The 26,140-nt window shown below is 43.4% G+C and overlaps 1 protein-coding gene across 1 annotated transcript in view; it reads left to right on the forward strand.

Moving 5' to 3' along the window:
- LOC147666744 (phospholipase A2 inhibitor and Ly6/PLAUR domain-containing protein-like) overlaps window positions 1-26,140 on the forward strand; it is a 56,481-nt gene that overhangs the window by 12,187 nt on the left and 18,154 nt on the right. Inside the window, exons 2-4 of the mRNA XM_086948908.1 lie at window positions 605-721; window positions 1,329-1,484; window positions 9,821-9,970. Coding sequence (XP_086805034.1) covers window positions 605-721; window positions 1,329-1,484; window positions 9,821-9,970 — 423 coding nt within the window. The remainder of the gene's footprint in view (window positions 1-604; window positions 722-1,328; window positions 1,485-9,820; window positions 9,971-26,140) is intronic.

Here is a 26,140-nt window from a genome sequence, read left to right on the forward strand (position 1 = left end):
ATACTCCACAGACCATTAATCATATCTTAGTAGATATGGTCCTGTTCTGCTCTCTCCCTTTGACACAAAGCAGCACATCAACTTTGGTTGCTGCTCTTAGTTGAGTCAAATGTTAGTAATTCTATCCCTCAGTCTTTACCTGTCTCTAAGTCTGTCTGTCTTTGTCTCAGTGTATTTGTATCTCTTGCTATCTGCCTCTGCCTACTCATTTCTCTGTATCTGCCTGACACTTTCTTTATGTTGTATTCTTCATTCTGCCTCAGTTTTTGCTTGTCTCTAGTCTTCGTCTCTTCCTCATGTGCCATTTGGAGTTTACGCTCCATCTCTTTTCTTCGCCCCAAAGAATGTAACTCTCTGCTACATTCAATTTCCATCCTCTCACCACTAGTTGCTGGTTCATTTGTTTTGTATTTATTTTTGCATTACACTGTGCACCAGAACTTTATTATCTTCTCCTTATCCCCAAAACATTTCAACCCAAAGAGTGAAAGTCCCCCACTCCAGTCACCCCAGCCCTTTTTTAAAAAAATCTGCATTGTTTTTTAAAAATAATTAAAAACAAAGTGATATACAGAACTTTCTTTTGAATTTCTCTTTTCTGCAGATTGCCTACAATGCGAGCAGTGTTTCGCTCTCCACACCAGCAGCTGCTCGGGTATCATGACGCCGTGCCCTCCTGACGTCACTCACTGCGTCGCAGGCCTAGAGAACAGCACACGGGGTGAGAGCAACGCGCTGCATATCTGTAACATGTGACCCCATTGGAAGCATTGTGGCCATTGATGAAGGTGCCTGAAAGCTTCCTGTTTGACCTCCAGAATGCCCCTCCCTTATGTCCACAAGGAACCACCTTCTGTTTGGCTAATATGTGCTGTCTGGTCTAAATTCCACAATTCTCACATCCAGAGCTCTTGCTTGCCTGATTTCAAACTCATAATTTGCAAACAATTTATGGAAGAAAACAAGCTCAGGAAGGGCAGAATTTTGGAAATGTATACAAAAGGATCTGATGTAAAGCTCAGGGGTAAGATGCCAGGGAGTAAGCAGCATTGTGGGTGGAGGGAAGTGTGACACCCAATTCATAAAAAGCTCAGAAAAATGTATTGCCTAATTAAAATTGTCATGGGATGAATAACATAGAGCTATGTTTTTAAAAAAAATAATAACACATGAACTCTTGCTCAAACACATTAAAGATGAACAAGTAGTGGCTGCACCTGTTTCACCACTGGTAAATCACCAGACTCCTTCTAGATGACCATGTATGTGCTGCAACTTATGCTCAGATCTGTTTTATGTTACATCAAAGTATGCATTTTTTCCAACAGGGGGTGATAATATTCTAACTGCGTTCAAGGACTGTCTGGATCCCTCCCAAAAAGCAGCCTGTGGCAGAGAGTTCTCTTACAAAAACTCAGTGGCCTCTGTATGGACAAGCAGAGTGTGCTGTGACTCTGATTTCTGCAACAGCGGGGATCTGAAGGGTACGTACAGTTTGTGAACTGCAAACCGTAAAACACAGGGATGGACAAGGTACATGCAATCTGTAACTCCCACATCAGTAATGCAGGAGATGTGTAGGGAATGTTCAGTCTGAGACTCCAACATCTGTAACAGAGGAGTTGAGTATGATACATACAGTTGTTGACTCTGAAATCTTTAACACAGGGGATGTGTAGTGTACATGCAGTCTGTGACTCTAACATCTGTAACAGAAGGAATGATCTGTCTAAGACTCTGATAGCTATAACAGAGGGGATGTGTAGGGTATGTGCAGTTTGCGACTCCAACATCTGTAACAGAGGGAATGTGTAGGGTACATGCAGTCTGCGACTCCAACATCTGTAACAGAGGGGATGTGTAGGGTACATGCAGTCTGCGACTCCAACATCTGTAACAGAGGGGATGTTCAGGGTACGTGCAGTCTGTGACTCCCACATTTGTAACGGAGGGTGTGCGCAGGGTACATGCAACCTGTGACTCTGATATCTGTAACAGAGGGGACGTGAATGTAAATGTATTTCAGCTTGTAAAGTGCAATGCTACCCATCCATAGGTCTCCTGGCGCTGTATAACTCTGGGGAACCCGTCCTGGCTTTCCCTGTGGAATGGTCCCTGCTGGGAGTCCCCAAGGTGGAGCCAGGCATCCCCGGAATTGATGGGGCCATTGTGGAGATGAAGCAAGCTAATGGCCAGAGTTGCCGAGTGGAACCCCTTATTAGAGTGGGCACCGAGGCGAGAATTATCGAGTCCGCTGACCAAGGTCCACGACCCTGCCTCGTCGGGAATTGAACCCTGGTCCCAGGCCTTCCTCTGCTTCCGGGTCTGCCGCCTCTAACCAGTGAGCCACACCACTCCACTTGTTCAGGGTACGTGCAGGCTGTGACTCCCACATTTGTAATGGAGGGGATGTGTAGGGTACGTCCAATCTGTGACTCTAATATCTGTAACATAGGAGATGTGCAGGCTACATGTAGTCTGCGACTCTGAAATATGTACCAGAGAGAATGTGCTTTGCACAGCAACAGAGGCGGTATGCAAGGTACAAACAGTCAGAGACTCTGATACTAATAACAGATCAGATGTGTATGGTACGTACAGTTTGTGACTCTGAAAAATGTATCACAGGGGATGTGCAGGGTACATGCAGTCTGTGACTCCCACATCTGTAACATAGAAGGTGTGTAGGGTATGTGCAGTCTGTGACTCCCACATTTGTAAACGAGGGGATGCACAGGGTACGTTCAGTCTGTGACTCTGACATCTGTAACAGAAGGGATATGCAGGGAACAAACAGTCTGTGACGCCATCTGTAACAGAGGGCAAGTGAAGGGTGAATTTTCTTTGCCCCTCTGACATCTATAGCAGAGAGAGTAGCAGAGTAGGAACAGTAACAGAGGGAATGTGCAGGGTAAATGCAGTATGTAAAGGTGAGTGTTTGGAAGGACGCAGCATAGGGGAGCAGTGGGCTTGTGTGAGTGTGGTTTGATGTTTGGTGTTTGCAGTGTGGGTTGTGTGTGGTGCATGCATAGGTTGTCAGAGGGTGCAAGAGACACCGGAGAAAGACTATATGGTGTAGTCTGGTGGGCCTTGGCCATAACTCAAGGACAAGCAGCTGCTCTGAGGTGCGTTGGATGAGCGGATGACCACGACAGGGACTCTTGAGACAAGTGCCGTGACTAGGTCCTTGGGATGCCTTCTGACAGGGACGCTCGAGACAAGTGCATGGACCAGGTCCTTGGGATGCCTTACCGCAGGGACACTTGTGACAAGGGCCCGTACAAGGTCCTTGGGTTGCCTACCACTTGGACTCTTGAGAAAAGTGCCTTACCAAGGTCCTTGGGATGCGTTTTAGCATGGACTTTTAAGACAAGTGCCTCAACAAGGTCCTTGGGATGCATTTCGGCAGGGACTCTTGAGAGAGGTGCCCGGACCAGGCACTTGGGATGCCTTACAGCTGGGACTGTTGAGGCAGGTGCATATTATTATTTGGTATTTATAGAGTGCATAGCTGCCCAAGGGCTTTCAAGCGTTAGGAGACTGAATGCTAGGTTTTTATTTTTTATTTAAAGAGTTTTGTATAGCGTGAACAAGACCTTTGGGTATCAGAGCCCTTTATATTGCATGAGGTAGAATGGAGACACAACTTGGATAGTAAGGCTATACACAGTGATATGACATTATTTAAGTATACATCCCTAAAGATAAAAACTAAATATACCGTTAACACAATATATACAATGCGTGAGATTAGATTTGAGATAGAACTATCTTTATATTGTGACTTCCTGATTGCAAAAAGGTTTTAAGTGACCTTTCCTAAGCATTCTATATTCTACAAATTCTGGTTCAAGATTAGTATAGTGCCGGGCGAGGCTATCTCCCAAATATTTGTATGCCTATAAAAACGGGTTAACATAGTATGAACAGTGACATGAGGTAGATTTGGGGTACATCCCAGTGTAAAGGATTGTAGTTGACTTATCCTGTAAATTCCACCTTCTCCAACCCTGGAGTACCGCCCTCGAGTAAGTCCAACTCAGCTGGTGAGTTTCTTTTCACTTCTCTTGAGTAAATGTCTTCCTAACTCTGTCACGGTGCTAAAAAGGATCCATATTGTCTATGGGAGGAACTTTCTCATTGGAAATATTTTCGTTCCCCTCTTAAATGTTGCTGTGTTTGTTATCTTTCTAATGTTTGGTGGAAGAGAGTTCCAGATTCCCGGAGCTGCTCCTGAAAAAGCTCTATCATAAGTTTTCTTCTTCCGGAAAATGGGTGGTCTCAGAACCAGCTCCATGGCACTCTTAGCTGATCTATTTCCTCCAGATACTTAAAATTTCTGGGCAAGGTATCTTGGTGTGTTGTAATGAAGCACATGAAAAGCATTAAACTGGCTTTGTACGGTAGCCAGTTTAATGCTTTTAGGTGTGGAGAGATATGGTCAACCTTCCTCGAACCGGTGATAATTCTTGCAGCTGCGTTGAGGCATGCTTTTAGAGGTGCTGTGGAAATTTTTGATAGACCTGCTAAAGTAGTGCAACCATATTCAATCCTCGAGATGACCAATGATTGGACTGCGAGTTTGAGATCTGACTTAGAAATGAAAGGTTTCACTTTTCTAATGTAGTTCAGGTGAAAGAGGGCACTTTTTGCCATTGCTTTGATGTGGGCTTTCATATCAAGGTTCTCGTTGAGTGTGATTCCAAGAGATTTAGCAGAGTCAACTAAGGTAGGGGTGCAGTTAAGCGCCATGATTTTTTTAGCCAATTCTTTAACCTCTGTGTGGTTCTTTGGTGGTGATATTAGAAGGAATTCTGTTTTTTGAGCGTTTAGCTTCAGATGATTGACCATTTTAATGTCATTTTTAAGGCTTCATTCATTAACCTGATGTCTTCCAGAGACGAGATCTTGATGTATATCTGCATGTCGTCCGCGTACATATGAAAGGCAATTTTGGAGTTTCGAAGAATTTCTGTAAGCGGTTCGATATACAGGTTAAACAGAGATGGAGATAGTGTACATCCTTGAGGGACTCCAAATGTGTTAGGACATGAAGGTGACAGAGATTGATTGACCAGGAATCTTTGCGTTCTATCCTGTAGGAAGGATTCAAACCATTTCAGCGCCATACCCAATATTCCCATCCTGTCATGGAGCTTGTTCAGAAATTTTAAATGATTTACCATGTTGAATGCAGATGACATGTCTAGGAGGTTGAGTAGACATGTTTAGCATCATTGACTATATGTAGAAACGCCGTTTCCGTGCTGTGTCCTGTTCTGAAACCCCACTGGCAGTCATCCAGTAGAGAGAAATTGTCTATGTGTTGGTTAAGTTGTTTTTGTACACATTTTTCTATTAGTTTGGCAAGCACAGGAATGTTGGTTTCCGGGTGAAAGTTATTCGGATCTGCCGGGTCCGCTGTCGGTTTTTTGATAATGGGGACTACTTGACACGTTTTAGGAAGTCTAGAAGTAGCCCTTGTGATAGAGAGGCATTAATAATTTTTGTCCATATAGGAATCACAACATGGCTGATTTCTTTCATGCATTTTGATGGGAGTGGATCATTATAGTGGTTATTAGATTTGATATCTAGTAGCGTTTTGACGATGTTATTCTGGGCGAATAACTTGAAAGTATCCCAATGTGCCTTGTTTTTTGCCCCATCTTCTTTAATTATAGTGTTGGTATTGCTCGTTGTGGGTTTTTGGTTGTCTAGGTTATCCCCTGCACTCCTGAGCTCACTTTCCAACGTGTTGGCTTTGTTGATGAAGAATGATGAGAATACATCAGAGTTTAGTTGTATCTTTGTGATTTCTTGGGCTGATTTGGCTGACTTGTTGGATTGTTGTTTTAATATTTTGAATAATTTCCGAGGTCTGTTTTTGGCAGAATCCAATTTTGATCTAATAAATTCCTTTTTGGAGTTGAGGATTTTTTTGTTACATTTTTTTCTGGTTTCTCTGAGGGATTTCAGTTCGGGAGATGATGAGTGTTGTCCCCATTTTCTTCCCGTGAGTCTCAGTTTCCGTCTTTCCTCATTCAGTGTCCCGTTGAACAATGGACTTTTAACCTTCTCTGTAACTCTTTTCTGTTTTAGAGGCATATCTGTTATTGATGTATAGTAGTGGTCCGTTAGATCATTCACGTTCTGCAAGTTCTCACAGCTTCCTAATAGAAGTGCAATGTTCAAGTCTTTAGTGTCCCGCATCCACTTTTTAACTATATTAGGTTGTGCGTGCTTTTTCTTTTTACATGTGGGAATCAGGAATATTATGGCATGGTGATCTGATCAGTCGCACGGCTCTATTAATAGAACTGAAATGTTCTATTTTTTTTAAATTATCCCGACCAACGTAGCTCCTTTTGAGTGAGTTGGCTGTGTGCATGCTTGAGAGATATTTAGCTTGGTTAGAAAGTCTTTACAAGCATTGACTTGTTTGTCATTGTTGTCGTTCCTCTGTAGATTGAAATCCCCTAGGAATATATTGTTTGTGTCAGTATTAGAGTTTGCCGTGATGATCTCCATTAGTTGTTCTTTAACCTCTTAAGCACTGCTGACGGCCAACGGTCGTCACGAGCGCTACCTCTCCAGTGCTGCGCACGACCATTGAACGTCCATTCAGCACCAGTTCCAATGGACAGCGCAGCACTGGGGAGGGATATTTGCGAAGCAGCTAAGGTGATAAAAGGCATATTGTTACCTGGTGGGTGACAAAAGTGCATGCAAATTGCATCTTTGGTTGTTGGCCGATCTTATATTGAGACCAAGGTATTCACAAGATTTGAGAGGTTCTGAATGTATTTTGCCTACTTCTATATCCGAGCGGTGGATGCAGGCTATGCCACCCCCTGTCTTTTTTTGTATATCCAGTCTAAATTATGCTAGTACATCCATGACCGGAGATGATGATTCCGATAGTCATGTTTCCGTGAGGACTGCAATGCCAATTTCCTGGCTAATGATAAGGTCAGCTATGTCTGATGCATGTTTAGCTGCGGACTTACAGTTTATCAGAAGGCATTTCAACATTTTTCCAGCGTTGTTTTAGATCATAATTTTTGGTTCGGTGATTATCTGGACTTGTAAGTTATGAAGGTTGGGTTTTCTTTCATTCTGTCTGGATGTTCTATTGGCATTGATCTAGACTGTTCTGATTTACTCCCCCCTAATGCGTTCTGTCGTCTCATACTCCCGGAGAAAGGATAGGGTTTCTTCTTCCGATAAGTCATTTATGTTTCCTGTCTGGTCGAGTATGCCTATTTGATAATGGCATCACCGTCTCATTACTTTTTCTTTGAGAGTTATATATTAGTTCTATGATGTGCTTGACTTTGGTGTGGGAGTTTTCTGTAATTTCATGTTGTTTTTCTATCTCTTGCAGAGCTTAGTATGTCTTGCAACATGTTGTTCATTTTTATTCGAAGCTCTTTAATTTCTCTCATGGTCTGAGGTGATGTTTGCTGTGTTCCCCTGTTTGTAATGGGATTCACCTTTTGTTTTCCTGTTTTTTTGTTCTGTTCTTTTCATCCGGATCCTTATCTTTTTGAGATTAGTTTGGTGGTTTGTTTCACCTTTATTTGTTTTGTTGGATGCTCTATCCTGACTTTGTGTACTTAATAGCATGTTTGGTTGAGATACCTTTCTTGCAATTCGAGATGTTCTTTGAGCTGGAGTAGAATGGGGCATAGCTGGGGTGAGATTTTCTATATCTGGAATTTATCGGAATTCAGAGTGTAGCCTAATCATCGGAGATGCTCCGTGAATGAGGCGGAGTGGTGATTCTTCCCTCTGATCCTCTATGCCATTTTTTGTGTATCGTGTATATATTTCTGTTATATCTGAATCTTTTTTGGGTGACGTGCTTCCTAATCCGCTTTTGTCTGTAACTTGCGTAGATTGTTGTGGTTCCTGAGGTTCTATAGTTATTTTGTTGTCTGTGGAGGTAGTGTTCTCGGAGTCTGGAGTGCCTTCTCGTTGACTCAGGTGTTGTTCAGATCTTGTGTTCTCAGTATACTTTTTGAAAGTTGGGAATAAGTTGACACATTTTTCTAATTTGGTGCTACTAGAGTGTATCAGCACTATTAAGTTCTTGTACATAGTTATGCAGAGGTCAGCTCTGCATCTTGGTGCTGACTTAGTCATAATTATTGTGCCATGTTGTATATTGGTTATAGATTTTATGTTGAGCATATTAGTAATGGCATAGCGCCATTTAGCTGTTCATCTTGAAAAGAATATCATGTCATTCACGATAGTGCCTTTAACTATGTTAAACGTGGGGTCTGATATCAGCGTTTATGGGATTTTCCTCATTAGTTGATGCTCGAATTTTTTAGCTGCATTCTTGGTAGGATACCTTATGATATGGGTGTTCATGTTTACTCGTTCTAAATAGTTGTCTGCCTTGATTGTTGACTGACCGTGTTGAAAGTTCCAGTAATCTTGACTAGCTAGATTTTTGTTTTCTTTTCGTTTACCTTCTGCTTAATCTGAGTAGCCAGCCCAAAGATCATTGATCTTTCTTTTATTTCAAGAATATTATAAGAATATTTCAACAATATTTCAAGAATATTTCAAGATGGCCACCGATTTTGTCAGCCTTCTCTGTGATCTGATTGCCTTTCTTTCTCTCTACTGCTGAGTAGTCCTCTTTCCCTTGCTTTCACCCGGTGCTACTTAGTAGTCCTTTGTAGACCTCTTTCCCTTGCTCTTACTTGTTGCTCCCATTTTGGAGAAGATAGTCTACAACAATATACTCAGGATGGCCGTACTCAACAGCAGTAGACGATGTCCTACAGTGTGTGCAGATCGAAATTGCAGTAACAACAGAGAGGAGGGGACTGCTGTAACTGACCACATAACTGGATGTCCTCGGCAGCTGCCATTTTAAGGTCAGGCACGCCGGGTCCTGACTCCTCTGCTATCTCCTCCCTTTTCAAAGTCTTTCTAATGTCTTAATATATTTTTCTGGCGATCATATTATATGTGTTTTCTGCTGTACGGGGGTCCTTTAAAGAAATTTAAGGAAACATCAATGATAATGGAACATTAGATGGGCAAGTCTTCATTGGTCTGATTCACAACAGTAAAATACATTTTAAGTAACTGTACAACTGTTAGCAGTCACTAGATCTGAGTGGAAGTTACTAGTAAAAAACTAAAAACAAAAAAATTAGTAGGTGCATCACCACACAGGGCCAACCACTGCTACTGCAACAACCTCAGTTAGAAAATAATGGAGGTAGGAAATTAAAATAAAACCCCATGGAAAATAATGTTGAATTCAGTTATTGAATAAAAAATAGTAAAACATGCAGATAAATATAAATTAGGTGTACTGTTACCTTAATATTTAAGTTGCAAATTAGTTATTAAAATGTCTTATAATTATTTTTTTATATTCACCATTTATATATCTTTTTTGGAATTCATTTATATTTATTTAGATTTTGAAATTTTTAAAATATTTTTATTTAGTAGCTTAAAAGGCAAGGGTGAATTGCATATTATTGTATTGTGGATATGTGTGTGTATTGATTCGCTTACTACTCACTTGGATGAAACAAACAATGAGGCTAGTCAGCTACTCAAACCACATACAATTCTACAGCACTCACTGGTAACAAAACCCTTTTATAGACAAACATACAGTTGAAAAATCTCAGACTTAAGAGACAAATCTAACATTTCTGTAATTGCATACAAATTGGGGTGTCTAAAGTGGTTATTGTGTGAATATAGGGATTTAGACATGAGTTAGCTCCTTTTTATGAACAGAAATGTGCTTCTCAATTCCTGTCCTTGGTTATTTCAGTGCCTCCTGAAGACAACACCCCCAATGGCTACATATGTGAAGATTGTTTCAATGACCAGTCCGATGACCTGTGTACAGCGACTGGAGTAGTTCAGTGCACTGGGAAGCAGAACGCCTGTGGCACCTTCGCTGGAACTGTCTCCATTCAAGGTGAGATACATTGATTCTTACAATTAAGAGTTTTGTATCCCGCTGCATTACACCTCATGGTTTCCAGCTATTTCTTTAGATTGTAATTATGTTCACGCTAATTATTTGCAATTCATAGAAACTGAATGTCTTCAGCAAGCATCATCATTGTACAAAGCACAAATCATGTAGATTAACCTTACGGTTTTTATGGTTATGTTTATCTGATCAGATTGTCTACATATGGTGCCAAAGTCCTTTCAAAAAGTGCCGGTTTTTGTAAACCTGAATGTTTGTGAAACTAAGTCCAAGGCTCCCAAAATGTGCCTGTCTTTTTGCATCCATTTTAAGTCCAGATAGCTGTAGCTGCACTTCAAAAGGTCCATCAGCCTCAATCAATCAATCCATTCTTTATTCGATCCGTTAAAGGTACGTCTGGGCCATGAACTCCGCTCTGCTCACTGAGTTTACAAAGATTTCTGCACTCACCTTTAAACAGAGCACGCAGAGTTCCAAAATACTCCGCTCAGCAGGCAGAGCAGAGGCTTTTTTTCCACGCTTGTGTTCATCAACGTCCAGTTGGCGAGTGCGAGTTAGGAAAATCCACCTCCGGGCGAGATTTTATCCTCGTTCGTGATCATCAACATCAAGTTGGTGAATGCAAGTGTGGAAAATCAACCCGATTTCTCAACGGAGTCAGTCAGATTTCTTATTGCGAGTGGTCGTGTATGCTTATGCCCACTGACATTTAGTAACTGTCTGTTTGCGTTAAGAGAGCTGCTGCTGGAGTGAAAACCTACTTGAGCGTCAGAAAGGAAGCAGCGCCCACTTGTGCTGTGCATGGTGCCATTTGCGATGATTGGACAGTGCAGGCAAGCACCTGGGGCCTGATTTATGAAAAGTGATGCATCCCTGCGTGAAAACAGCGATGCGTCACTTTTCACTGCGCTCTCCTTGCAACACAAATGATGCGTCATATTTACAGTATGACACATCATGGCGCAAGGAGTTACAGATATGTCAGTATTTCTGATGTATCTGTAGGTGCAAAAGTGACACATTGCTGGGGTGTGTCACAAACATGACACAACTCCAGCAATGTGTCCTTTCACATGGGGCAAGCCCCATGTGAAAGGGCCTGCATCAGTCTTACGCCTGCTGTGAGGCAAGTGTAAGACATTGACGCATTTCTGTCCTAGAAGTAACACAGATAAATCTTATAGATTTCACTGCGTCACTTCTATGACCCTTTCTTGTGTCAGAACGCCCCCCCCGCATACATTATACCTTGCGTAGGTATAATGTAGCGCAGGTGTTTACAAAGTTACGCATCTACCTAGATGCATCACTTTGTAAATATGGTGCAACAAGGCGCATTTTTCACGCTGTTGGTGCGTCACAAAAAGTGACGCACCAGCGGCGTAAAAGTGACGCACGGCCTCATAAATGAGGCCCCTGGCACTGAAAATCACAGTGCACTCCGCCACTTGTGGAGCTCCGCATAGCAAGGCAGAGTTTTGTTTGCACTTTGCAGAGTTCCGCATAGCAGAACTCGGCAAACTCCACCCAGGCTTGGTTAAAAGCAGTTACAGATCACAAATATAAAGAATATAAAATGAATATCAAAAGACCATACAACAAAGACACAGTTACGTTCAGATACGTCTTAAACATAGCAAATGAGAAACCCAACTTGTACCCTAATCTCTGAAGTCCATTAAATTCAAAAAATAAATAAATAATTAACAATAAAAAACGTATAACAAGGTATGAAATATGATCACAAAAATGGAGAAACAACAATATCATCAGACAAACATATACATACATTTTTGAAAGGACAAAATACCGTTTTTGGGACTAAAAGAGCTGCTTTCATCTTTTTCAAGAGCACAGATGACAAAGTAATTTCTACTTCCTAGGCAAGCGACTAAAAGGAGGCTAATGCAAAGCAAATGACTGGATCATGAAGATTCTTCTTTGAAAACAATAAAGCGGGTGACATTGCCCGTTTTTAAGTATCTTTTCAATCTCATAAAAACCACAAAAAAGAATATATGAAGGTCAGACTCCTCTGATCTCTTGCCACAAGGGCAAGGCGAAAGGTCAGTATTTCTATACCTCTTAGCAGAGAAGCCTAACATCAGTGGAATTATATTTAGTCGAAATCTCAAGAGAATATATCTATTTTGACCATTTCCTACACTCTGTAAATATTAGTAGTCCCCCTCAAGTATCGGTGATGACAGTTGGTACAACATCACTGTTTCTTTAAACAATTTTCTCTGTGGCGGTCATAAGCCGCCTTTGAAAAGAAGATGGACTTCAGAGTATGCTTCAAGATTGGTTTACACGCACTGGGGGTAATAAATAGTTCCCAAAGCAGGCAGGTTTCATCTCACATACTGGAGGCTAGGAATTTTCCATCGTTAATACATACCTAGGCAGTTTTTAATTATAATCTGGGTTAGGTTCAAGAGTAAGGGGTCGAACTAAATAGTTTCTGTTATATAAGGTACTCCTGATTCAAGATGGCAAATATTATTTGGGCACTATGTGGTAAGGGTGTTATATTTATCAATTATCATGGGTAAATTGAAGCACTGGTCTTCAGAGTCTTTAGCACTCTGAAAATCATATAGCACATGCAACAAAATATCCTTCTCTTTTGCCCACTCTTCCAGCCTATCTAAAAGTAGGCACCCCATTTACTTGATTTGGTATCCAGCAGTGAGATGGGTCTTTGAATCTGGGGCTTTTCTTGTTCACCCTTTTGTATATAGGAACAATGGGCCATATTATCAAGAAAGGGGCGATACATTATCGCCGCTTTTAGCGGAAGGAAACTGGTGCTGTTAAACTGGGCTTCTATGGGAATTCACAAGCGTATATTTTCAAACACATTATCACCGCTTTAGCAGCAGTGCCCTGCCGATAAATGCAGCGATAATGTATCGCCCTTTCTTGATAATATGGCCCAATAATAGTAGTTTTCCATGATGCCTAAGGGGTGGATTTACCCATTTCATTACATATATTAGTTAATAACGGGGCACCATATATCTTGGTTCTCAAGGAAAAAGTAAATAGGGACACCATCAGGCCCCAGTGCCTTTCCACTAGAGCACTTTTCCAATCCCTGCCATCCTCCTGTACTGAAAATATCAAAGTTACGCTCTGTGATGATTCTACAATTGGGCATTCAGTTGCTGAGGTGTTATTTAAAAATGAATGTGTTCAAAGTTGGCCCCCATTAGGCTTCACTAGCATGTGAGTCTAGACCGGGGTCAATCGTACTTTTAAAGAAGGGGGCATTAATCACCTTCTAGGAATATTTACAATTCTTCTGGCTCCTGCTATCTCTAGGTTTACCCATGCGTCTTCTCTTAGAGCACTTTCCCTATTCTTCCTAGCTGCCACATTCACTTTGCAGGGCATCTTAATTTGGTCCTTAACTCTGGGTTGTTTTTTTAAAGTCCTAAGCAAGGTCCCCAAGGCTTTAGAACAGACTTCATAAACCACCGTTTCACTGGGAGTTCCTTGAGTGGACTCTCAATAGAAGAAGGCAATAAATATGTATTACCCTCCAATTATATGCATTTTAAGACCAGCCTCATATTTCAAGCTCTGAATTGTGGGACCAAATTTATCGATTTAGGGACATTTTAGCTGGTTTCCATTTTTTCTAGCCAAGATAGGTTGCTTCATATTTTGTACGAGTATATATTTTTTTACCTCTACAAATAATGTAGTAAAAAGTATAGCGTGGTCAGTAAAAGCTGTAAATTGTCAGTCTATTTGAGCAGTCTGTCTCCGAATAGACTATTACGTATTCAATAGTGGACTCATAGTGACATATTCACAAGGACTTATCACCGAGTTAGTGGTACTTTATCGCAGCCAAAGTGGCAATAACTATATCGCCCTGTTCACAAGCTGGTGCTAACAGCTGATATCACCAATTTTCCTGCAATAGCAGTCGCAAAAAACATTGCCACAGATGACACTGGCAACTAACGCTAATGATATGCAGAGTAGGCGTTCCCATGCAAAAAGCTGTGAAAACGCCACTTTTCAACGTTCTCAACGACCAGCCAGATCGGTGGTAAGATCCAAAACTGGCAATAAGGCACGTTATCAGCAGGGATTTGACACCTGCTCTTAACTGGTGTAAAGTCAGACGACATCCTGCACCATAAAAGGGAGCCCAACCCAGAGCCAAATCTGAAGAAGAAGAGATGACATGGAGCTACTTATCATGCAGCCCGGACACGCAAGAGGGCCACAACACCCACCGCCACCACCTCCAAGGCCAGCCCCCCCTCTGCCGGGTACCCCCGAACAAAGATGTTACATCAACTTTACGAATTCATAATCAAAACAATTCACCTGATGTCGCACAAGTACAATAATCAACATTCATGTGTGGTCAGAAAAAGAAGTATCATTCATTCATCTTTGAATTTCCAAACAAATCATTTTATTCAAATTAAACTCAAAACAACTATTTGGATGAGTCATGGCGGGTATTCTCTGGACAATCTGTAAGTCACAGCATGCAAGACAAAAGTCAAGATAGGAAGGTGTGTCATGTGCTCATCAACAAACTGAGAGAGAGGGAGAGAGAGAGAAAAAGAAAGGGAGAGAGAGAGAAAGAAAGGGAGGGAGAGAGGGAGAGATGGAAGGAGAGAGAGAGAGAAAGAGAGGGAGAGAGCGGGAGAGAGAGAGAAAGAGAGAGGAGAGAGAGAGAAAGAGAGAGAAAGAAAGGGAGAGAAAGAGAGAGGAAAAGAGAAAGAGAGAGAAAGAGAGGGCAAGAGAGTGAGAGAGAGAGAGAGAAAGAGAGAGAGAGAGAGAGAGAGAGAGAGAGAGAGAGAGAAAAAAAAGAGGGAGAGAGAGAGAGAGTAAAAGGAAGTGAGGGAGAGTTAGAGAGAGTGCTGACACCGCGGTGCCAAGCCTCACTGCTAACCTGTTGCCACTGGTGTGTTTCCACCCACGTGCCGGTATACACTGCAGTCCACCAGGTCCCTTATCTGAAACAGAGTCCAGATATATCAAAGGCAGAGTCCATATAATTGCACATGCCATCATCGCTTGCCCACCCATGCGCACAAAGGCTGCTGCACCCCAGCCCCTCCTGTCTCCCATCGGTGATTGCCCGCCCCTGCGCACCCAGGCTTCACTGCTCACCTTCCACCACCAGAGTGTCTCTAAGAGGGCCCACCACGTGCTGGTGCAAGATCCAAGCCCGGGGCCCACCAACATGTCAGCCTCCACATCATGTAACCTGCACCGCAGGACACAAGGTCACACATGTGATAATGTGTCTTGATTTTGCAATGACAGAAATCATAACAGTGCAAACGCCATCATCGCAGGCTGCACACCCTCTCAGCTCTTTAGGTGCCACCAACTGTGTGAACTGCGAGGCAACGCATGCTACCCATTGGCTCAGGCCTACACTGCAGTCCAGCCGGGCTCACACAAGTCTTTACCAGGACGGCACATCAGCGCAGGCTGCACACCCACTCAGTACTTAAGTTGCCCCTACCACAGTGCATCAAAATTCACCGTCCCTTGGTGGTAGGCCCGTGCCGGCCGCAGTGTATCTGGTGCTACCAACTCTGTGCTACACAAGTCATGGACCCTCTATGATTGAGTATTGTGGTGTGGACGCCAGCATATCACCTCCAGCAGTGGAGAATGTGATGTGGTAGGGCCCTAGGCCCTCATGCATAAATAATAACTACACAGATACACCCAGATAGAGTGGAAATAGCATCGAGCATGTGCGCCCAGCCCTTTTTATTAGCAGGGTCACATGTCCTGTGACACGTGTGCTGGATGGGTGTGGTGTGGGTGTAAACCAGCCGTGAGGAAAATTCTGTGACATGCTGACAACTAGACCTGTGATCAGCAGATCACTACAGGGAAGACCCAGGACATGTAGCATTGTCATCCTCCTTGTAGGTGTAAGGGGCTCTGGGCGTTGTTCCGTCCTGCGCTGGACAAGGAAATAACTAATGCATGTGTCTCTGCTGTATTGTCTGCGCCACCCCGACAGCCATTGGTAATGTTGCACCCTGTGACTTAAGTCTGAGCAACATGGACATAAGGGAAAATCAGTGTCCCTACATTCATCCATACTTCCACAATTGAATGATCATAGACATGACACATCTGTGTGGAAATGAATGTTTAATGCACATTCAGTGGAGTGTTGTAGCTCGAGCAGAACAGGGCCCTGCAAACCCCACTTTACATTGTTGGCCCATGGAGGGCCAGTCAGAGGCCTTGAGGGAATGACAAGTTCATCGGAAAAGGAAGATTTCAGTCCACAGTCTGATTGCTGTGTCATTGGTAACCAAACTGAATATGGTAGTCCATGTCGAGGTCCAAGGTGAGTGTCTCAGATTGTGTCAGGGGACAGTGGAAGGTGATGGTGCAGAGGCAAGAACCAAGCAGACACAGGCCATATGGCAGAGATGAATGCTACTACGTCCTTCTTACCACTAAGGCAGAATCATCTGCATCATTGTCCACTGCTGTTTCATGTGCCTTACATGTGGGTGGTGGTGTTCTGTCTCTAGCACTGTGTGGCAGTGACACCTCAGGGGATGGAGGTGGAATGTATGCCACACTGTCTGGAACTGACATTTCGGTGGGAGGAGATGTGGATAGAATGGTACCAGCAGCATTCATCTGCGCCAGGCCTTGTGGCAGCAATGCCATGAGGAGGGTCTGCAGGGCATTGAGGAATCCAGCTACCTCACGCTGGTGTGCAGCCGTGGCAGCTGTTCTTTCTGCCTGCATCTGCTGCATGTTCTCCCTTTATCCTCCGCATGTGTCCCAACTCCCGGGTGACATTGCTGGAGCCACTCTGACTAGAAAGTTATTCTTGTGTCTGAGTCAGGACTCTAGCGATGTCAGTCATGGATGATTGGAGAGTTTGGAGCGGACTGTGGGTGTCCATTAGGGACTGTGAGTGGTCCCTGATGGGACTTAGACACCCACGTATGGCATCTAGTTTGGCTGCCATGTGGTCGAACCCCACTCTCACCTGTTCAGCCATCTTATCCTGGCACCCCAACACACATAGTTGGAAGGCCATGTGTTGTTCATGGGGGTCCTGGGAGGCCATTGTGGTTGTGGGTGCAGCCTGAAGTGTGGTCTGTGCAGGGGGTGGGGTCTCATCGATGCAACTGGGCTGGCCTGATCCTGGAGGCGGGTTGACGAAGCTGTCAATGAACTCTTGGAGGGCGTTGGTGTCAAAGATTTTGAGGTCCTCTTCGTCATCAGAGAAGAAAGGTTCGGTCTGCTCTGCAGGAGGTGCTGGTTTTCCCTCTACAATGTGAGGGGGAGATGCAGTTTAAAATTGTGTTCACATGTATGTTGACACATTGTTCATGTTTACAAACAGACTGCATGACATGGTACTTTGTGACTGTTTGGAAGGAGCTGCCTATTTGATAAGGGACAGTGGACATTTTGAGAACATCACGGATGTATTTGTACTTATACATTATCAGCTCATACTTCCCTGCTATGCCAAATGTGATTGGCCAGTTTCTACCCACAAGCGGCAACCAGTTGTGTCCTATCTTCTGTTGTGGATGTGTTGTGGTCTGTACCACATTGTTGTCGATGTTGAGATGCTCTGAATGTTATGTGTGTGTGCTGCATTTTGGAAGAGTCACCCCTGCGGCTCTGAATTTGCTACCCCTTAACCATTTCATGCGGTGTGCATTTGACTTCTGTGCTTATACAGTGCTGCGATGTTGCAGACTTCGGTACATTGGGCTCTTGGTGGGAGTTGTGGGTCTGGGGCATGGTTTGTCTGCAGATGTGTTGTTGACGTCAGGGGTTGTTTGTGCACGTGTATGTTTCAGAGTGGGACCTGCTCCTTTCCAGACGTGTTCCACACTCAGTGTCGTGGCATGCAACATTTCATGATATCTTGACTGCAGCAATGCTATTCGTCATGCAGTGTCACTTGCATTGTCAGTGTTGCTCACAGACCAGCCGCTTTGCTGGATTTGACACATGTGCATGGGTTGGTTGTGAGATTGGTGATGTGTTGGAAGGGCCCCCTCTGGGCACATAGTCAATGGAGGCCTACTTGCTGTTTCTAGGTGTGTTGCAGAGTGCCAAAGGGATCAGGGACATGATCCAGAGTAATTGTGGCTGTGCACTGTGCTCTACTATATTGTGCACGTCTGCCATTCTGCCCTTCTCCCCCTGTCCCCCCAGACCCTGAATATTACTCACCCTGTTGCTGTTGTACCAGGTCATATTGAGCAGTGCCCGCCCCCCAACTCCTGCCACTGTCTCCACACTGATGACTGTAGACACTATATTCTTCATCTCATCCAGCTCCTCCTGTGGTGCTGGACTGCCACCTCCAGTCTGCATTGCTGCCTTCTGGTTGTTGGTGAGTTTCTTCATGGTTTTGCGCTTCACATCATTTCAGCGCCTCTTAACCTCTTCCATTGTCCTCCTCAGCACTCTGACAGCATTCACCTTGCCCACAATGGACTGCCATATTCAATTTTTTGATGCTAATGGCTCAGTGGAGGTGACGAACAGTAGTTGATGGTGTTCTATCACCTCCGTTATCAGGATCCTGTTTTCCTGCAGACTGAACCGCAGCTTACTCTTCTTCTTGTCCTTGTCCTTCCCTGACTCAGAAATGCCAGGCTGATTCTCTGGGATGCTTGTGGAGTTCTGGTTGTCCTCTGTACTTGCCCCGGCTACCTCTATTGAGCTTCGTAATTCTTTTGCTTTTGATTGTATTTTTTTTTTACTTTTATGGTGATTTTTCCCGCCTGACATGTATGAATTGCAGGCCCGGCGCAGCTTATCGCTGTTTTCTTTATCGTGGTTGGGCAACTATTTTTATGTTGGGGTTTAGATTTTTATCACCATCCCGTTGCCTTTATTGTGGACATTTGACACGTTATCAGGAGACTATCGCATGTTACTGCTGTGTTGTGAATAGGACGTGATAGACAGCAATATGAGACATTGCGTTACTCGATTTTGGCGATGATTTTCGCACGTTGTTGAGAATATCCCCCATAGTTGTTTCTAGTGCATGTCTTGTGAAGTTTACCATTTCTTGTAACCACCCCATTTCCAATTTCCAAATCTCTTGCATAGAGCAGTCTATTCAAACACTTTCCAAATTTATGGTGTGTAAAATGTTGAATCGGCTCACCCTGTGCATCTACAAAACAACACATTTTGTTAAATTTATATATGCACAGCTGCACGTTAAAATCGCCCATCCAGACTATGTTAATGGCTTTCTTCCCCTTTACTTTGATAAATTGTCTTGGTTTGCTTTCTAAGGGATGCACACTGATTGTAGGTCTCTAAAATTATTATAATAAAAATGTATTGACAAACAATCTTGGTAGCTGTCCCCCTCTAACAATAAAAAATACGATTGTGAACTTAGGGTCACAATTTTTCATAATGTTGATAGGCAGTGCCCTCGCTATTAATGTTAGGAGATCTCCTCTTGCTCTACCTGCAAGAGATGGAATTGCATTTGTTTAGTATGAGCAGAACTCATCTATATAAATGATTTCAGGCATCTAAGTCTCCTGAAAGCATACAATGTCCTGGTTTTCTCACACTGCTAACCACAGAGAATTATTCAATTTTGTGCATATACCTTCCAGATTCTAAAAAGCTATTTTCAAGCCATGGTTAGAAACCTCACTCCGGGTTATAGGGTTATTTGTTCTTTCCTGTTTAGGTGACAGTGGTGCCTTCAATAATTCCCTTTATACGGTTTGGTTTAGACCTGTGGAAGTTAGTCAATCACATGCTTCCAGGTCTGTAAGCTGTGCAGATCTGTTTCCCACTGTTACTCTTGGCTCACCTAATAGGGCCATGTTTCTTACATTGTTAGACATGGGTTAACACAAGATCTTACAGTAGGAGCTCTAGCCAAAGGATTAATATAGGGTGATATGTGATTACAGAAAAGGTCATGAGAAGACCAAATATATGTGACCTCAGAGGTGACAATTCAGCCACCTGAGCCAACAGGAGCCTGAATACCGCTTTGTTGTTCAAGCTTAATACAACACAATTGCCTGGATGAACTTTATTGTACTTATTTTATTTTATTTATTTTTAGAGTTTTATACAGCGCTTACAAGACCCTTGCGGGTACAGAGCACTTTACAGGGAAGTGTCTTAGTTACATAGTACTTGTAAATGACATAGGGTTTAATGCAAGTCAATAATAGTATAGACATAGTCTCATAGATACATAGTTATGTGGTACATAGCAAAAATGATCCCAAAAGAACATGAATCATGTAGTTACACTGTCTAGGATATCTGGATGAACAGTAGGTATTCTAAAGTCGATATCGAAGATACGTTGGGTTGCATAATATCAGTCATCCAAGCTCAGGTGAATTTAGACACGAGGAGCGATTTCACTTCTTTTTTGAAAGATGCAGTAGAGGGAATAAGTCTGGTTTCTGGGGGTAGATCATTCCAGATTCTGGGCGCCATCCCTGAAAAGGATTGTTTATATGTTTTCTTCTTGTTGAATCTTTGCGGTTTCAGTAGCAGGTTTTTAGCACTTCTTGAAGATCTGACACCAAATGAGGGCACCAGTTTCTGTGCCAGATAGCTGAGTGCATGGTGATGATGGCTTTATGTGTCATACATGCTATTTTTAAATGAATTCTGGCTTCAAAAATGTAGCCAATTAAGGGATTTTAGGTCCGGGGAAATGTGGGAGCTTCTTTTCAAGCCAGTGATAAATCTTGCTGCAGCATTGATTGATGCTCTTAGCGGGCTGTTGCGGCTTTGGGTAGGCCTGAGAGAGAGACACTCCTGTAATCCACTCTTGGGATGACTAGTGCTTGTAATGCCAGCTTGATGTCCTTTTCCGGCAGGAAAGGTTTCAGCTTTCTCAACGTATTTATCTGAAAATTTGCTCTGTTTGTTGCGTTGCTGATGTGTTTTTGCATATTGAGGGTTCTGGCCAGTGTTATTCCCAATGATTTAGCTGAGTCCACGATCATAGGTTGGCAGATGAGTGCAGTGCGGCGTTTGATACAGCCTTGCATTATGGGTACTTGGGCAGGAGGGGCGATAAGGAGGAATTCGGTTTTGAGGGCATTCAATTTTAGATGGTTTTCCACCAGCCAAGAGTTGTGCTGAGCTATCCAGATTCTGGGCGCCATCCCTGAAAGTTGTGTGTCATCAGTGTACGTGTGATATTGCACGTTAAACACGTGGAGACTTTCGGAGAGTGGTTCCATAAAAAGATTGAACAGCATCGGAGATAGTGAAGAACCTTGTGGGACGCCTAAAGTGACTACGACAGGTTTGGACAGGGAGTGGTTGACCTTGAATCGTTGTGATCTGTTTTAGAAGAACGAGGTGAACCAATTTCGAACTGATCCCGATAATCCCATTCTGAGTTCCAGAAGGTCTATCAGGTTATTGTGTTTGATGGTATCGAAGAGCGAGTAAAGGTCTTGCAAGATGAGTAAGCAGGCTCCATTCTGATCTAGGATTTGTAGAGCATCGTCAACTAAATAAGGTATGGCGGATTCTGTGCTTTGACCTGCATGGAAACCTGATTGATATTTGTTGAGTGGGTTAAAATGTTCAATATGTCTTATCAGCTGAAGGTGCACACATTTTTCTAGGAGTTTGGCCAAGGTAGTGATGTTGGATATAGGGCGGTAGTTGTTTAAGTCTGCAGGGTCACCCTTGGGTTTCTTTAGAATATGGGTTATCTGCCCGGCTTTGAGGGTGTCTGGGATGCAACCTTGACGCAAAGAGTTATTTACGATCTTGGTCCAGTGAGTTAACAGCAGTAGGGTGAAGTCTTTTACGGCGTTTGCAGGGAGAGGGCCAGTGAAGTGATTGGCAGGGTTCAGAGAAATAAGCATTTTGCGAATAGATTCTTTGTTGTAAGTATTAAAGATGACCAATATGCATTATTTTTTAGGTCAAACTTTGCTGAGATTCGATGTGGTGCAATTGGAAGGGATGTTGAGGGGTTCGTATGTGAGACAGAGTATATGATTAGATCATTGAGAAGGTCCTTCTTGATGCTGTTGGTCTTCTGAGTGAAGAAGGAAGCAAATTCTTCAGTTGGGTCATGGACCTAATGTATCTTGGGGGCGGTGAGGTGCATCCTTAGATTGAGTTATGATTAACTTGAAAAGTTTTTGGGGGCAATTTTTGCCTAGTCTAATTGGTGGCTGAAGAAGTCTGCTTTAGTGCGCTTGATCTTTCTGTAGTATGCGTTTCTCTTCTTTCTTGGTATCTTGAGGTGATGGATCAGATCTCCATGTGCAATCAGATGTTCTTAGAGATCATCTGTCCTCATTGAATCTTCCATTGTTTCAAGGCTTAAAGTATTTTGTTGAAACTCTCTTTAGTTGAAGGGGGCTACCTCATTTAGTATCAAGTTCATGGAATTGAAGTAGTGGTTGGTGAGATCATGAACTTCGGATATCCGTTCAGGGGGAAGAAGTAGGTTATAGCTGGGAGTTGTGATTATGTTGGGATAAATGTTTTTCAAATTCCTCTTCCATACTTTAAGTCTTGTGGTTTGAACCGAGTTGAGTTTTACAGTTTCATTGATGAAGAAGGTGATAATATGATGATCGGACCAATCACAAGGATGGATCATACCTAACTGGTTAGAGTCAACTTTAGAAATGACTAAAGGATTGATCTCCGAGAAAGATTTGGGTATTTTGATGTCCGGTATTAGAAGAGACAATATCCATGAAATGTTCAGTAAAGGTCAGGTTATGACCTGGTGGATGGAGAGGGTGTGTAGGGAGCATACTGGTTTGCCATTGCAAGTTATGTTGAGGCATAAGTATTCACAAGAAGGGAATACAGGGGATATGGTTCCGTTTACTGAAATATTATTATGGTGTATGCAGGCGATACCACTCCCTGTCTTATCAATTCTATCCAGTCTGATGACGTCATAGTTTGGGGGTACTAGTATGTCAATAATGGATGTAGAGGATTCTTTTAGCCAAGTTTTGGTTAAGATTAGCAAGTCCGGTTCTTGTGTGAGAATGAGGTCAGCTATGTCGGCTGCGTGCCTTGAGGCCGATCTACAGTTTATGAGTATACACTTAAGACAGGACGTGATGTGGGATGTATTGGGTTCCTGAATGAGGGTAACTTGCCTAAGGTTGTGTTTGATTATGCCTCCAGGCTTCTGTTTCGTGTACCTGTGAGTGTTAGGGGAAATAGTTGATATTGGAGCCATTTGGGCGGATGATCTGGAGACATAGGGGCCCATTAGGATGTCGAGCGGATAGCCCCCACCAGGCTGGCGGTAGCCACCGCCGGCCTGGCGTGGGCAATCTGCCCGACATCCTCACCAGAATTCCCCCCGCCATATTAGAATGGCGGGGTGACTGCGGTGGAAGGAAAGACCGTCCGCCGCTTTTTCGCCCCAGTCATAAGGCGACCAGAGCGGAAAATGGTTTCTATGGTGGCGTGTCTGTCAGACACCGCCTGCCATATTAGGATGCCTTATCACTAATGCCTGGTCCACTGTCCACAACACTACCAACACCAGCATTATATTTCGACATGGATATGTGTGTGGTCTGCATACTGCAGTCTGTCCAGCACATCCACGCCACATTCATGGGTCAGTCGCCTCCTTCACACATGCCTGGTTCACACCTCTACCCACCTACTGCAGAGGTGCCATGCCATTGATGGCGCTTGTACATGGCTAGCCCATGTTGCCAGAATATGTTGTGCTGTTTTGTCTGGTGGGTGGATATGTTGTTTGGCATGTTATATGTGGGTTTGTAACGTGTGTATTGCAGGAGTTTTGAGTTGCATGATTATGGAGTATAGGTGTTTGGTGTGTTCATTTGGTACTTACCGACGAGCACTGCATTTCCGTTTTTGCCATTCTGGAAGCGCTGGTTATTGATGGATTTTTTACAATATGTATGAGTCATGCACACTGCCTGGGTAGTTGGTGTCAACATTGGTGATGAATTTGTGGTGGTTCACCATTGCTCTAGTGGAGATTGAAAGTATTTCAGGTGTGTGTCTCCGCAGTATAACTTAACAAAGTATACTTAAACAAAAGCCCTCAACCTTCCCCACACTGCGCTTTACAAACAAAAGAGTAGAGCAAGTTTAAAAACACAGCGTGTAAAGTACATGCTGTATTTTTAACTTGCTCCACTCTTTGGTTTGAAAAGGGAAAGCCCACAACCTTCCCCACACTTTGAAGCAGATGCCAAGAGCTTCTCCCCTCAGCGCAGTGACTGCAAGACAGTAAATTGCAGGTGTAATCTTTTTTCAATAGAACTGTGTCTAACTGAAAAAATCTTTTATTCAATTATGAACTTATCAGTGCTTTGTTTTTCCCAATGGCGATGGTATAATGAGTCATGAATAACTGACCTGGAAAAGTCTGAAACTCAAGTGTATATATGTAGATTGAAGCATCACAATAATATTTGTAGATAAATACCTGGATCACCTCCTTTCCCCTGTGCCCATGACACAGCCCACAATTTTGTGAATTTGCGATTCGCAAATTTGTGGCTTTGCGAATTAGTGATCCGCAAAATTTGCGAATTTGTGCGAATTCGCACATTATTTTGCATGTTCGAGGGGCGATATGCGTGTTTGCGGGGCGCTTTGCGTGTTCGCGGGTTTTTTTGTGCGAGACATCTCGTTGCTGTGCCCTTCTGCCTCTGCCCCACTCGTTTTTGTGCCATTCTGCCCTCTGTCCTACTCGTTTTTGTGCCCTTCTGCCATCTGCACACTCGTTTTTGTGCCATTCTGCCCTCTACCCCACTCGTTTTTGTGCCCTTCTGCCCTCTGCCCCACTTGTTTTTGTGCCATTCTGCCCTCTGCCCCACTCGTTGTTGTGCCATTCTGCCCTCTGCCCCAATCGTAGTTGTGCCCTTCTGCCCTCTTCCCCACTTGTTGTGCCCTTCTGCCCTCTGCCCCACTCGTTGTTGTGCCCCTCTGCCCTCTGCCACACTTGTTGTTGTGCCCTTCTGCCCTCTGTCCCTCTCCTGTTTTATTTTAGAATGGTACCGGCAAGCTGCCAGCGCCATTCTAAAAAAGTTACTAAGTTAGCTTCATCAGGAAGCACTAATAGATAAAATAAAGCAGGTGCTCGAATTCAGTTAAACTCGAGCACCTGCTTCTATTAGTGCTTCCTGTTGAAGCTAACTTAGTAACTATTTTAGAATGGCGCTGGCAGCTTGCCGGCGCCATTCTAAAATAGTTGCAAGCTTGAAGCTTGAACTTTTGCCGCCCTGATCCGTTCCCCTCCGGATTCGCGAATTTTTGGCAAATTTGTGGGAATTTGCGGATTGCGTATTTGCCGAAAATCCGCAAAATCCACGAGTGGAACGGATTTTGCGCCCATACTTATTTATGAGCGATACATAAAGATTTAAACTTAATCCTTTCACGAATGGGGAGCCAGAAAAGCGATTTGAGTGCTGGCTTTGTTGACGTCCTAGCTGAGATACCCATTAATAGCCTAGCTGCGGCATTTTGAGTCTGTTGAAGTTTGTTGATGGTGGCTTCAGGGGCCCCCAAAAAAATGGCATTTCAGTAATATAATCTGGACAAAACTAGTCCTTGTACTAGCAGCTTCCTAGAATACTGGGGAAGGAGAGGAAGAACTTTTCGGGCAGACCGTAGAAGGCCTAAACAGGTTCTTGCCGTTTTTTTGCTTGTGCAAGAGATCCTGTTCCAACCAGACCCCTAAGATTTAAATTTCTTTTTTTGGGCTGGGAAGATCCCCCAGACAAGCAGGCCAGATGGTAGTGGGTATAGAGGTGCCCTTTTGACCTAGTAACATAATTTTGGTTTTAGACCCGATCAATTTGAGAGAGGAATCACACATCCAGGCATGTATTTTCGTCAAACAAGAGTGAAAACAGTCCGGGCATCGATCAAGTTGGGAGAGTGAAACGACCAGTTGGGTGTCGTCTGTGTAACTTACAATTTTAATCCCAAACGGGACAACCAAATCCTCCAGGGGTGCCATGTACACATTAAACAATGTGGGGCTTAAAGACGAGCCCAGCAGCACGCCACACTGGAGGGGGATTGAGGCAGATCGTGAATTGCCTTCCCAGACTTGAAAGGTGCGATTGTTCAGATAAGATGTTAACTAAGCCA

The sequence above is a fragment of the Lissotriton vulgaris genome, unplaced genomic scaffold, assembly GCF_964263255.1.
Source record: "Lissotriton vulgaris unplaced genomic scaffold, aLisVul1.2 SCAFFOLD_1829, whole genome shotgun sequence".
NCBI classification, from domain to species: Eukaryota; Metazoa; Chordata; class Amphibia; order Caudata; family Salamandridae; genus Lissotriton; species Lissotriton vulgaris.